We start from the raw sequence: 13,694 nt of genomic DNA on the forward strand, positions 1-13,694 counted from the left end.
CGCAAGTCCATCACAGGGCCACATAGAGACAAACGAGACAAACAACCATTCACTCTCTCACTCACACCTAGGGACAATTTAGAGTTACCAATCAGCCTAACATGCATGTTTTTGGTCTGTGGGAGGAAACCGGAGTACACGGAGAAAACCCACGCATGCACGGAGAGAACATGCAAACTCCACCCAGAAAGGCCCCTGGACCGGGGTTTGAACCAGGGACCTGCTCACTGAGAGGCAGCAGCTCTACCAGTTGCGCCACCGTGCTGCCCTTGAATATAAGTTTATTGTTTCAAAATTATTTTATTTAAAAAATTGTTATTGCATTGATGTATTTTATTAAAAAATAAATAAAAGAAACAAAATACTGTAAATTTATTTTCAAAGGTTTGTTTTTGCAGCTCTTATTTTGAAAGCCTTGTGGAATAAACTTCCGTCCGTAAACGGAAGTTGTTTCATTGTAGCGACAGCTGCAGCGATGGATGTAAACAATCCCCCATCCGTGTTTCGTTGTGTTCCCTCTTCTCTGGGTGAGATATTAGAACACGTGTGTTCTAAAGAAAAAGCCCCATTTTTGATATTCTCTCGTTATTAAAGTTTATTCCGATGACTGCGGAGCTACCGACCTTAGCTTAGCATGTTAGCTTGAAGCCCAAAGAGGGGACGGAAGTGAATAAATGTATGAATCATGACGGAGGGCAGAATGTGTTTTTGAGACGAGGTGAAAATTGCTGTGATGGTTGAAGATGTTGAAGGTGATGGAGAAAAAACGAACCACGGTGGAAGAACCGGACTGTCCAAATGGAGAACAGCTGTTTTCTCAACTTGACGGTAATTGTGCTCCTAATTTTTTACTAAAACATATTTTTGGTCCCTGAACACTCCACGATTACAATAACAAAATGTTTCAACCTACACGTGAATCAGTATTTGGAAAAAGAATAGCATGTTTATCATAAATTTCCAGTTTTCTTCATCCCAACTTGGCTTATCTTTATAAAACAGAATTAATATAAATATCTTACTGATCTGAGAAAGGTTTCTTTAGATTTCTAACAAATTAAGACGATAATGCTACATGTTACTGCCAAATATTGGTTTATTAATTGCAACTTTGGTTAAATTAGAAGATTTATCGGGTTTTATGAGATGTAAACTGTTTCCTGCAGATGTCCGGCAGGTGCTGGTGATCAAAGAGGAGCTTCCTCCTAAGAACTGGAGTCCCAGTCCAGACCAGAAGGACCAAAGCCCCCCACAGATTAAAGAGGAACAGGAGGAGGCTGATATCATCGAGTTCATATTCAATCCTGTGAAAAGTGAAGATGATGAAGAAAAACCTCAGTCCTCAGAGCTTCATCTTCACCGGACTAAGAAGAACAGAGACTCCGTGCGACCAGAATCAAGCCAATATTTAGAATCAGATCCTGAAGAGAAAGCTTCAAATTCTTCAGATACAGATGTCAGTGATGGAAACTGGGCAGAGAGCAGTGAAGCCCAGTTTGATTTAACCTCTGCAGATATTAATGAAGTGCCTGTTGGTAGAATATGTGAAGACGGGGATAAAAAGTTACATAGCTGCACTGAATGTGGTAAAACGTTCAAACGCAGGCAGTATTTATTAATACACCAAAGGATCCACACAGGAGAAAGACCTTTCAGCTGTGCTTTCTGTAAGGCAGATTTCAGATGGAAGCACGTCTTAGATAAACACATTAGAATTCACACTGGAGAGAAGCCTTTCAGCTGCTCTGTTTGTGGTCAGAACTTCAGTAGGAAGGAAAGTGTAACTCGCCACATGAAAAGCCATTCTGACAAAAAACCTTACAGCTGCTCTGTCTGTAATGCAGCGTTTATATGGAAACCCTCCTTAGTGAAACACATGAAAACACACAGTGAAGAAAAATCCTTCAAATGCGCCGTTTGTGGTCAATGTTTTAAACATAGAGACAGTTTAAATAGTCACAAAAGAAGCCACAATAAAGAAAAACCGTTCATCTGCTCCGTTTGTCAAGTAGCTTTTCCATGGAAATATGCTTTAATAAAACACATGAGAATCCACACGGGAGAAAAACCTTTCAGCTGCTCCATTTGTAACGCAGCTTTTAAATGGAAACCTTCCTTAGTGCAACACATGAAAACGCATAGTGGAGAAAAACCTTTCAGCTGCTCCGATTGCGGTCAGTGTTTCAAGTACAAAGAAAATTTACATCATCACAAAAGACGTCACACTGGAGAAAAACCGTACACGTGTTCCGTCTGTAACGCGACCTTTAAATGGCACAATGCTTTCATTGAACACAAAAGAAACCACACGGGCGAAAAACCTTTCAGCTGCTCTGTCTGTGCGGCGGCTTTTATAAGAAAACGTGACCTGGTGAGACATGAAAAACAACACGAGTAGTAGTGGGCAAATGCTGAGGAGCTCGCTGTTTGTTTTTGTCTAAAAGCTTGGATGTTCTGAAGTGCAAAAGCAAGTTCAGACAGTGCCGAAATGACTAAACGTGTGAAAGGTCGACGCAGAGTCTCGAGTTTATGCGTCCGATTGCTTTACGTACTTTAATGGAGACGTCACCCCAGCGTTAATTGACAGCACAAAAAAAAAAAGAGTGCTGGGTACGGAAGAACGACGTTTCCCACTGTCACTTTAGTGACGGACATTTTTAGGGGTGGAACGAGATCTTGTGAAATTAAGATGTCAAGATTTATCAAGTTGAAATCTGACTTGCAAATAAAAAAAAAACGTCTGGAGAAATTTACTTAAAATCATTGTTCGCAGTGAGACGTCAGGCACTAGGACCATGCGACATGCTCAGTTGTAAATTGGTTGCTTCCGTTCTGCAGCTACGTGCTGAGAGGAAAAGATCTGGTGCACGTTTATTTAAAACAGAACAGACTAACTGTTGCACTTACAGTACATGGTTATTTACTGACTATAAAGCTGAGAAAATAAAATATGTAACTCAATAATTTAATTAAGAGTAAAAGAGTTAATCGAAGCTATACAAGTGAAGAAAAAGGTTTCTATTCTCTGACCCCTAACCTTATTTTAAAATATTTTTTCCTCTGTAATTTAAGAGTAAAATTTTAGTAGCTGTTTGAATTTTCAATTAGGATTTTTTAAGTTGTTTTGATGCATTTGTTTATTTTTTATTAGAAATGGAAAAATGGTGAATAAAAAACTAGTTGAATAAGACTTACTTTAAAAATTATAATAACCTTTGTTTGGACTTTTACAAAAATATTAAATTATTTTCTTTCAATTTTTTTAAAAACTATTTAAACTTAAGAATATAAAAAAGTAGCAAAACTACAGGCAAAAAAAAAAAGGTTGGCCCATAATCTCTTTTTGAATTTTGTCCTCTTCTGGGAATTTGCTCGACTCCCCTGAGTTCAAAGGTCACATACGTTTATATTTAGTTGAAGCATTGTTCCAAGGTCCGAAGAGCTCGTGCTCATGAAATCAGACAGGAGAGATGCCAGTCAGTTTGAGGCTAAATATTTTTTGTTAAAAATAATCTTAAAATCTTGGTCTCATGAACCCAGTAGCTCCATTGTGAGATGACTCATTGTACACCCAGTAATTTGAAAAGTTTATGAAACAATTGTCTGACATTTGTAACCATTTATGGATGGACCTCCAGGCTGGTGAAAATTTCCTGTCATTACTTGACAGTGGGAATTTAAAAAGTCCACTTGCTGGTGTGTCCACTTTCTGAGAGCGACACAAGTGAGCATCTCTCTGAGACACTGACAGACTGGGTGATGGCGTCAAGAAAAGTTTAGTGTTGATTTTACATTAAAGAATTATTTGTTGTATGAGCAAGAATAAAAAAAAAATAAAACTTTTTGTCTAGGCTAAAGTCAAACTGCCCCATTTTCAGATTACATGACATGTCTTTGAGAATGACATATTGTAAAAACCATTAATGGAGGATTATCTATACTGGTGACGTATTATCACTGGAGTGTTGACAAAACAAAAAGAAGGAATCAAACTGAAAACCATGACACCAAAACTGTGATCTGAATCAAAGCACAGATTTTGTGAACAGATCTGTCCCGAGTTTAGATGATGTCACAAGATTCCATATTTCTTATTTTTGTATATGATTTATGTTTTATTTATAACAGCACCGTAATGTTCTAACGAGACTGTTTAAAGAAGTGAGCTTTTCTGGAAAATAAAAAATATTTATTTGTCTGAAAACTTGTCTTTGTGTTTACTGGAAGTGTTTGACTCTCATGAACCTTGTGATTAGTTTGCTTCTGTGTTATTAACAGGTGCAGACGGTTTGATTCAGATAAAACTTACTGAAAAGAAACGTTTGGAAACACTTAACATGCTTGGGGGAAAAAATAAAAAAACTTGAGAAGTGAAATGTTTTCAAGAATCAGGAAAAAAGTCCCATGTTTTTAATATGAATGTGATGATAATGTGTGATGATTAATATGATAAGCCGTCATCATGTTTGATTAGGTAGTTACTGGCAGACGTGCTTTTAGCAAAGTATTTGTTTCTCACAAGTCCACTGAGCCGTTTGACATGTGCACGAACATGTGCAACCTTCCTGCTGGTTTCCACGTCGACTGCAGATATTTGTGCTTTACCACTGCTGAAACTTGGAACGATGACCTCCGCACAGTACATTTTCACACTGTCCTGTCCGTCGAAACCACGATCGGCTAGAGTGATGTAGTGAACCTAACCTGATGTCAAACTAAGATGAACAGATGCTCAGATATATTCATCAATTAACACGGATTCCTCATTTTTCTGGACTGAATAAATGAAGCGTTCAAATGGACCTAATAATTTAGGCGCAGGTATGAATGACTTCACCAGATCAAATACAGTCATCAACATGAGGAAGGATGGAAGGACAGTGTAGTATCTGACTTTATGGTTATTATTCTCAAAGCTTTTAAACTTCAAATTATTTTTCTGATCTTTTAACAGAATCGTTTCTGTTCTTAATCTCCGCAGTTCAGAATCAACCTGACTTTCAGAAACAGGAGCTGGTTCTGCATCTTCATGTTCGTCCTCTTGCTTCAGCACCAGGTCGCAAACTTGAACGGATTCCTCATCTTCACGTGGGTTCATTGGAGCAGCCAGAACCTCGGGATCCGAGACTGCACCCGGGTCTAGGAGTCTGCGCACTATGAGGCTTTACTTTGGATCGAACTCGTTCTTTCACTTGTCTGTACGTAAATAAAGTCTAAAGTAAGACTCCAAGTTTGCCTACTCAAAGCAGAACCAGTTGCTTCTAATGTTTTTACTAATTCAAAAATATCTGCAATTTTATATTTACTTTAGCAATTTTTATCTTAGATTTACTTTAATATTTTTGAATTATTGTGCCACTTGCAAATGTCATCAACTTTTCTACCTGCTCTTATTTGTCTCAGATTGTTAAAGCTCCTTTGCTGACTTGCTCCAGTAAACGTGCCTCTTAACTTCAGTGTAGGAGCCCAGTCTGAGTTGGACTTGTCGTACAAGTCTGCAGGCCTTCCTGAAAAAAAAAAAAAATAGAACAAATGCTACAAATGTAGAAAGCAATACACAAAATATTAACTTGTTATGGAATATTTTCAGTAGTTTTCCCAATGCTTTATTCAACGAGTTTGGGGGGTGCACAAAACAAAACAGATAGTTCTAGTCTGACAATGTTGCCATTTTCAAAATTTATGTATATTGTGAGAGTGGTGGTGCAGAGGTTAGAGAAGGTGGGCCTATGATCAGAAGATCGCCCGTCCAACTCCCAGTACCGACAACATCAAAATGTGGGTGGGATAGGTAAAGCACCCACACCTGCCTCCACCCTCATTTGCCCCACTCTGGGCCCTTGAGCAAGGCCCTTAACCCCCACCATCTGCTCCTCCAGGCGCCCTAGATGCAGCTCTCTGCTCCACACAGAGGGCTGTGGTAGCTCAGTGGTCTGTGGTTGCGTCAGGAAGAGCATCCGATGTAAAAATAATTGCCAATTCTTCGAGCCAAAAGAACAAGATATACATTGTGTATGTATATATATATATATATTATGCATATACTAATTATTGATACGTTAGTAAATGCTTTAACAGACATTTAATCACATTTTAGTACTATTTTAGCTTTGTGTGTTTTCCTCTGTTGTTTTTCTTCTTTTATTTCGGCTGTTTGCCATGATCTATTTTAAGTGTGCTTTATTAATTAACTCTGGTTTTGTGACTGGTAATGTTCGTGTGTGCTGCTGCCATTCTTAACGCGGTCTCCCCGGCTGGTACATTCTCTAACCCAGCATGAAACAACCATTGTAATTTATGTAAAGGAAAAAAAAAATACTCGTATCTGCCGCTAAAATGTTTTTTTTTTTCAGCTAAAATGTTTTTTTAGTTCCCGCCCAGATGTGTCATCTTCAAATCACTTCTTGGTCTGCTGCCTTCATACATCTCCTCCTACATGTCTCTGCGTGAGTGCAGCTACAGCGTGCGCTCTCAGGACATTATTACCTGCAGTGTCCCCTCAATGAGGACTGAACTTGGCAAAAGGGCCTTCTCCTTCTCCGCTCCTGTTTCCTGGAATATCTTACAAAAAGACCTGATGCTCTCGACCTTGACCTCTCTAAATGACTTTAAAAATCTGTTGGACTCCTGGCAAGGACCGATGCAGACATGTTCCTGTTTTAAGTTTTCTACATTCGTTTTATAATCTAGCTGTTTTGTTAATCTTTTTGCCATCTTATTTGTAAAAAAATAAAATAAAAATCTCTATGACTTTTTATAACTATCTATTGTTGTCGCTGTTGTCCATTGTTATCATTCTTTGTTGAAATCAGGTCTCTCTTGTGAATGAGTCCTCGAGGCTCAATGGGATTTACCTGTATAAATAAAGGTTGAATGAAAAAAGTTGTCACTTGAAGATGTGTAGTTACACGTCATGCACAGTAGGCGGCGGTATGAGCCTCTAAGCTTTATGTATCCACCCAAAGGACCGAAGAAGAAGAACATAAAGTCACGTGACTCATTACGTAGCGGCTGTACTCGACTTGTAGCTTGTAGTTGAGTCGATGCCGCATGTTTTAGCTGAAACAATCAGTCAAAATGCCATCGAAGTCTGCCGGCAGGACCACAAAACATTGCGTTTACAGTACCTGTAACAGTGATTCACGATACAGCCATCTTCCTTACATGGAAGGGGTATTTTTCCTCTCTTTTCCCGAGCCGAGGACGCGACCAGAGAAGTGTGATCTCTGGATTCGAGCACTGGGACGAACCGAATTTAACCGGGAAAATGTGAAACGACGGACGTACATCTGCTCCAAACATTTCATCGGAGGTAAAGGACCAACAAAGGGCCACCCTGATCCTATCCCCGCACAACCGGTACAGTAAGCCTTTTATTTGTTTGCGCTGCTAGCTTTACATTAGCATCCATTCTTTTGCAGTCTCGTGCGCGCGAGCCTAGAACTGTAATGTTTCTCCCCAAGATATAATAATTCACATAAATGTAGTTTCAGTTTTATTGCACGTGACGTGAGTGATTAAAAGTTTCACAACAAAACTAAGAAATCATAACAGTTTTCATTCTCATTAAAATTATTTCCTTAATTAAGTTCAGAAAATAGTAAATGTTTTTATTTCTATTTTCAGATGAAAGGTTTCCAGCATTTCTGTCTTCTTCTTCTTCTTTTCCCTCTTCAGGGGTCTTCACAGTGAATCATCCTCCTCCACCTCACTCTGTCCTCTGCATCCTCTGTCCTCACTCCATCTACCTCCATGTCTTCTCTAACTTCATCCATATCTCCTCTTTGTCTTTTTCCTGGAAGCTGCATTTCTAACATCCTTCTACCAATATACCCACTGTCCCTCCTCTGGACATGTCCAAACCATCTCAGTCTGGTCTCTCTAACTTTATCTCCCAGTTGTTCAACCTGTGCTGTACCTCTGATGATCTCATTCTAATCTTAGACATCCTCGTCACTCCTAAGGAGAACCTCAGCATCTTCATTTCTGCCACTTCCAGTTCTTTCTCCTGTCTTTTTGTCATTGCCACTGTTTCCAGACCATACAACATAGCTGGACTCACCACGGTCTTGTAAACTTTTGCTTTGACCTTTGCTGACACCCTTTTGTCACAAATCACTCCTGAAACTTTTCTCCATCCTGCCTGGACTCTCTTCTTCATCTCTTTACCACATTCCCCATTTTCCTGGACCGTGGACCCCAAGTACTTGAAGTCCTGCACCTTTGTGACCTCTGCTCCTTGTAGCCTCACTCTTCCACCTCCTCCCTCTCATTCACACACATGTACTCTGTCTTACTACGGCTGACTTTCATTCCTCTTCTTTCAAGTGCATACCTCCACCTCTCCAAGTTCTCTTCCACCTGTTCCCTGTTCTCACCACAGATCACAATGTCATCTGCAAACATCATCGTCCATGGGGATTCTTGCCTGACCTCATCTGTTAGTCGGTCCATCACCAGAGCAAACAAGAAGGGGCTCAGAGCCGATCCTTGATGCACTACAACCTCCACCTTGAAGCTATCTGTCACTCCTACAGCACATCTCACCACTGTCCTGCTGTCCTCATACATGTCCTGTACCAGTCTAACATATTCTTCTGACACTCCAGATTTCCTCATGTAATACTACACCTCCTCCTTCGGCACCCTGTCATATGCTTTTTCTAAATCCACAAAGACACAATGGAGTTCTTTCTGACCCTCTCTGTACTTCTCCATCAGCATCCTCAAAGCAAAGATGGCGTCTGTGGTGCTCTTTCTTGGCATGAAACCATCCTGCTGCTCACAGATAGTCACCTCTCGTCTAAGTCTTGCTTCCACAACTCTCTCCCAGATCTTCATCGTGTGGCTCATCAACTATTTCTGTATTGTCTGTGAATTTTATTGTAGCCTCATACAGTGTATTAACAAAATCATAATCTTAAGCATATCTGCAAAATGATAATGTAATTTAATATAGTGTAATTTTCTTTTCAGGCTGTAAAACTGAAGAAGACCCACAAGCGTAAAACGAATCGACTCCAGAAGGTAACGGTAAATATTACCTTAATTAAACTTCTCAGTGATGTCACAAGATGGGAAACTTTTCCAACAGACAAGTAATATGAGGAAAAATTGTTGTGATGTCACCATTTATTAACAGCTTGCTTAAATGAAGGTTAATACTTAAAGCAAGCTGCGACTGGTTTTGTGTATAGATCTGTGTGCATCAGCTCCCATAAGTTTAATCTTTGATTACTATGATCAGTTACCAATAAACCTCTTTTTGCACCACATTTAACTGGTTGTGTATTGTAAAATGTACACTCGTAGTACATTACACAGTACAGTACACACTGTGGTAACTCTAGTTTAAGTTTCTAAGTATTTATTGTAAGCTATATGTGAGCACCAATTTATTGTACCATTAATTTTTCAGCATTTTCCTGGAGGCAAGCCAACAGACAGAATCTCAGATCCTGTTCCCGCTGCTCCCACGACCTCAAAGACCTACAAATCAGCCAGGAGGACACGAGCTCGACACCCAAGATCTGAACGCCTAGCGTCAAAACGAAGAAAGACACTGAAAGACATAGTAAGGTACATGAACACCTACAGTAGCTTTATTTCTCTTTGATTTAATACATCATACATTTTCACTCATTTTTTATTTCACATTTGCTTTTACATAAAACAAATATTAAAACAAGGTCAATCATATAAACCTAAACGGAAATATATGTATAGGCCTGTTGCGATAATTAATAAATCAATGAATCGCATGATAAATGTTTTTGTGAATCTTTTTATCTGTTGCTGCTGTTACACTTGAATTTCCCATCCGTGGAACAATAAAGCTGTTTCTATTCTATTTCTATTGTAAATGAAAATTATCAACCTCATTTTCATTTATCAGCTTTATTGTTCCTTTGTGTCTCTCTTTCTACTGAAGACACTCGATGACAAAAGGCTCAACTCCGGTGCTCTTCACTGACCCCTCCCTTTCTCTTTTCTCTTCAGAATTCATTTTAACCATTGTTAAAAGCAGCTAAGATGAGAAGCTAAGCTAACAGGCCGACCTGGGGGGGGGGGGGGGGGGGGGGACGACCTGTCTTGTTGAAGCTCCAAAATTCACGGTTGAAACCCGTGCCTTGGTCTAAAAAGATTTTCTCTACAAAAAGAAGCTGAGAACTTGTTTACTGATTATTTTATTAAAAGCTTTTTGTGAAAAATGTTATGCTAAAGAGCTCAAACCACACCGAGCATCCGCCATTTTGAGAACCAAGGAGAGACGGCCCACGTTACGTCAAGGGGCCTCCCTCCCATTTTTCAAAGAGACTGCTCCCTCACTATCTATCCTTCAGTTCAAACAGTCTTATACTGCCATCCGGTGGTCGAAAAAATGTACTACATGCAAAACAACTAAACATTTCTTCGTGAATTTGACAATAATTACTAATTATTGTCAAATTTCAAACAATATTATCGTTTATCGCAATAATTTCTGAGACAATTAATTGCCCAGCAAAATTTGTTATCGTGACAGGCCTATATATGTACCAAAGTAACAAAAACTAGTCAGTGTGATAGAATTAAGCATACAAAACATTATTTTAATTTACATAATTTACTGTAAATGACAAAACTTTATGCAAAATAATTGCTCTTTCTCTGCAGTGCATATACTCGACACAAGAGAGCAGACCATCACTCCAACACCTCAGTTCAGCCAGGTTGGCATTTTGAACCACTTTGCACTAAGAACTAGTTAATTACAGTAATCTATTTTCACTGCTGACAGCTTATTTGCAATGCATTAACTTTATAGATGTATAGTGAAAATAATTAAGCACTGTTATGCACATGAGAAAATATACTTCACATTTTCACAAGCTCGTCTCTGTCGTCTCTTCAATCTTTTCTCTTGCAACTGAAAAATGCGTCCAAAACAGCATTTGCATTCTCAGCCAACAACTTGGTCTAGAACTTTAATTTCTTCATGTTTTCCTTTAAATAACTTCACAAACCTGACGTACAGCTCATAAAAAATCTTATTTGTCTCATTGTTGGCTGATACGGCAAAAATGTGACACCAAGTGTCTGGTGAGTCCGTCAGCTTCACAGTTGTCATTACAGCTGCCTAGTTTGTCCGAGGTTTGTTTACCGTAGGTCACATGGACTCGTGGGCTGAGCAATCTTATTGTAAGCATCTTGTCAGTTATGAATTTGTTTTATACTTGTTATATTGGCATGTTTCAGGGTATGGCCATCAAAACAAAGATGCCTTCACAGTTCTACGTTTGTATAAAAGAAGCCCTTTGGATTTCGGAGCAGATGTGAAAACAAGTTCCCCACGTGCAGTTCAAAAAATGTGTAAGTTTAATTCCTTCATTTGAATTCATGTTCTATGTGTGAAAAAAAAAAGTGTCCCTAGGTAAATGTAAGTAATATTTTGTTCTGATGCATGTGCAATAATCCAGGTAGATGAGTCTAACAAGGTCGAGTCAGGTTCTCTGGACGGATTCTTTGTTGTTGAAACGTTTCGCCCTTTTTTAAGATTTCAGTCTGAGGAGCTGCAACAAACTCAGTTTTATAAGCACCTTCTCATAGTGGATCAACCAGTTTGCTGGTGACAGACAAAGCTATCTGTTCGCATGATAAAGGAGGACCATTGGCCTAACGATGGTGTTTCTGCAAAGAAGAATCCATCCAGAGGACCTGACTCGACCTTGTTGGATATTGTTTTGTTGTCAGACACACTATTTGGCTGATACATTGTAACTTTAGGCTTCAGGCCTCTACTTTCATGAACTTCCGTCTTGTCGAAGCTCCAAAATTCACGGTTGAAACCTGTGCCTTCGTCTAAAAAGTTGTTTTTCTCTGCAGAAAGAAGCTGAGAACTTGTTTACTGATTTTTTTTATTTTTTATTAAAAGCTTTGTGTGAAAATGCTATGTTAAAGAGCTCAAACTACACAAGAGTGTCCGCCATTTTGAAAAACGAAAAAAGGAAGAAGAGACAGCCCATGTCACTTCAAGGTGCCTCCCTCCCGTTTTTCTTAGAGACATGCTGCTCGCTCCCTCACTGTCCATCCTTTGGTTCAAACTGTCTTATACTGCCATCCAGTGGTCAAAAAAAGGTACTACGTTCAAAACAAATGTAACCAACATTTCTTCTTAAATTTGACAATATTTACTAATTATTGTTAAATTTCAAACAATATTATCGTTTATTGCAATAATTTCTGACACAATTAATCGCCCAGCAAAATTTGTTATCGTGACAGGCCTAGTTAGAGCGTTGGGTTGTCCTTCCATCCACTCCTCAGCGTGTATATTCGGGTACTGTGTGTTGGACCGTTTTATGTTTTGTTGACGCTCTATTTTTTATATAGAGGGGAACAAATCACAAATTAATATGGATATTTTGCTCCTAATGTTTTTCTCAGAGCTATGACAAACGTCACATTCAGACAATCATCCACAGTCTCTGATTTCATAACATTGAACAAATTACAAGATTAATGTGTCTTTAGGAATTTTCTGATGACACATGAATGATTTGAGCATGGACTTTGTTGATTTGCTGTAACTTATCTGTGTTTCGGTTTCCTGCAGATGTCCAGAAGTTGTGGGTGATCGAAGTGGAGCTTTCTAATCAGGACAACTGGAGTCCCAATTTGGACCAGAAGCCCCCACAGATCAAGGGGAAACAGGAGGATGCTGATATCACAGAGTTCACTGTCAGTCCTGTCCCTGTGAAGAGTGAAGATGATGAAGAGAAACCTCAACCCTCTGTGCTTCTTCACAAACAGCGCTCGCAGATCAAAGAGGAACAGGAAGAGGCTGATATCACGGAGTTTATTTTCAACGCTGTCCCTGTGAAGGATGACGATGAAGAGGAGAAACCTCAGTTTTCAGAGCTTCATCACGACTGGAACGATAAGAGCACAGACTCTGTTAGATCAAGTCCAGATCGATACTTAAAATCTGATCCAGAGGACAAACATTCAGAGTCATCAGAGACGGATGTCAGTGATGGAAACTGGGAGGAGAGCAGTGCAGCTCAGCCAGATCATTTTCCTGCGTCCGGTGTAAGACATGACAGCCCTCAAAGACCCCCCTCTGATGAGAATCCTTTCAGCTGCTCCGTCTGCGTTCAGTGTTTCAGATACGGAACAATTCTACACAATCACGACGACACTCACACCGGAGACAAACCTTTCAGGTGCAACATCTGTAAAGCAGCTTTTGGGCAGAAGTTATTCTTTGTGAGACACATGAAAATCCACACTGGAGAGACACTTTTCAGCTTTTATGAATGAAGAACTTACACCAGAGTAAAAACGGTAACTGCAGTACCGTCATGTGATGATATATCTGCCCAATAACGACAATTTCAGTTGTTACACCGTCATCAGATGTAGTGTTTGTTTATGTTTTTGTTTACTGTTGTTTGTTACGACGCTGCTGCTGATGAGACTGTTAGAAAATAATCAGCTTTTTCTAATAAGAAAAAAGGGTGATCTAAATTGGACTCTGTATTTACTTGTTAAAAGGAGGTGGTCTTAATAAGTGTTCTCATTTAATAATTAAGAAGTCAAATACAAGTTTGTGCCTTTTTAATTATATATATATATATATATTTAATAACATATCATAATAATAAGAAAATCGTGGTTTCAATTTAGATCACCCTTTTTTCTTATTAGAAAAA

At 39.1% G+C, this 13,694-nt stretch overlaps 2 protein-coding genes across 2 annotated transcripts; both read left to right on the plus strand.

Moving 5' to 3' along the window:
• Positions 1-460: 460 nt before the first annotated feature.
• On the plus strand, positions 461-2,766 carry LOC119425744 (zinc finger protein 501). Its single transcript, XM_037693290.1, has 2 exons — positions 461-828; positions 1,167-2,766. The coding sequence occupies exons 1-2, from the start codon at positions 744-746 to the stop codon at positions 2,396-2,398; spliced, it is 1,317 nt and encodes a 438-aa protein (XP_037549218.1). The 5' UTR covers positions 461-743; the 3' UTR covers positions 2,399-2,766.
• A 4,242-nt stretch (positions 2,767-7,008) lies between these two features.
• LOC119425499 (zinc finger and SCAN domain-containing protein 5A) lies at positions 7,009-13,302 on the plus strand. Its single transcript, XM_037693028.1, has 6 exons — positions 7,009-7,359; positions 8,977-9,027; positions 9,419-9,579; positions 10,657-10,712; positions 11,239-11,352; positions 12,596-13,302. The coding sequence occupies exons 1-6, from the start codon at positions 7,078-7,080 to the stop codon at positions 13,300-13,302; spliced, it is 1,371 nt and encodes a 456-aa protein (XP_037548956.1). The 5' UTR covers positions 7,009-7,077.
• Positions 13,303-13,694: the final 392 nt, after the last annotated feature.

This window comes from Nematolebias whitei, chromosome 19, assembly GCF_014905685.2.
Source record: "Nematolebias whitei isolate Nwh7 chromosome 19, NemWhi1, whole genome shotgun sequence".
Lineage (NCBI taxonomy): Eukaryota > Metazoa > Chordata > Actinopteri > Cyprinodontiformes > Rivulidae > Nematolebias > Nematolebias whitei.

What these genes read in the sequence shown, in the direction of transcription:
- LOC119425499 (XM_037693028.1), top strand. Translation starts at nt 7,078, where the DNA reads ATGCCATCGAAGTCTGCCGGCAGGACCACAAAACATTGCGTTTACAGT. An exon ending in ACACTGAAAGACATAGTAAG is followed by an intron (nt 9,580 to 10,656) that starts GTACATGAACAC and finishes CTTTCTCTGCAG; the next exon opens with TGCATATACTCGACACAAGA. An exon ending in ACGTGCAGTTCAAAAAATGT is followed by an intron (nt 11,353 to 12,595) that starts GTAAGTTTAATT and finishes GGTTTCCTGCAG; the next exon opens with ATGTCCAGAAGTTGTGGGTG.
- LOC119425744 (XM_037693290.1), top strand. Translation starts at nt 744, where the DNA reads ATGTTGAAGGTGATGGAGAAAAAACGAACCACGGTGGAAGAACCGGAC. An exon ending in GCTGTTTTCTCAACTTGACG is followed by an intron (nt 829 to 1,166) that starts GTAATTGTGCTC and finishes TGTTTCCTGCAG; the next exon opens with ATGTCCGGCAGGTGCTGGTG.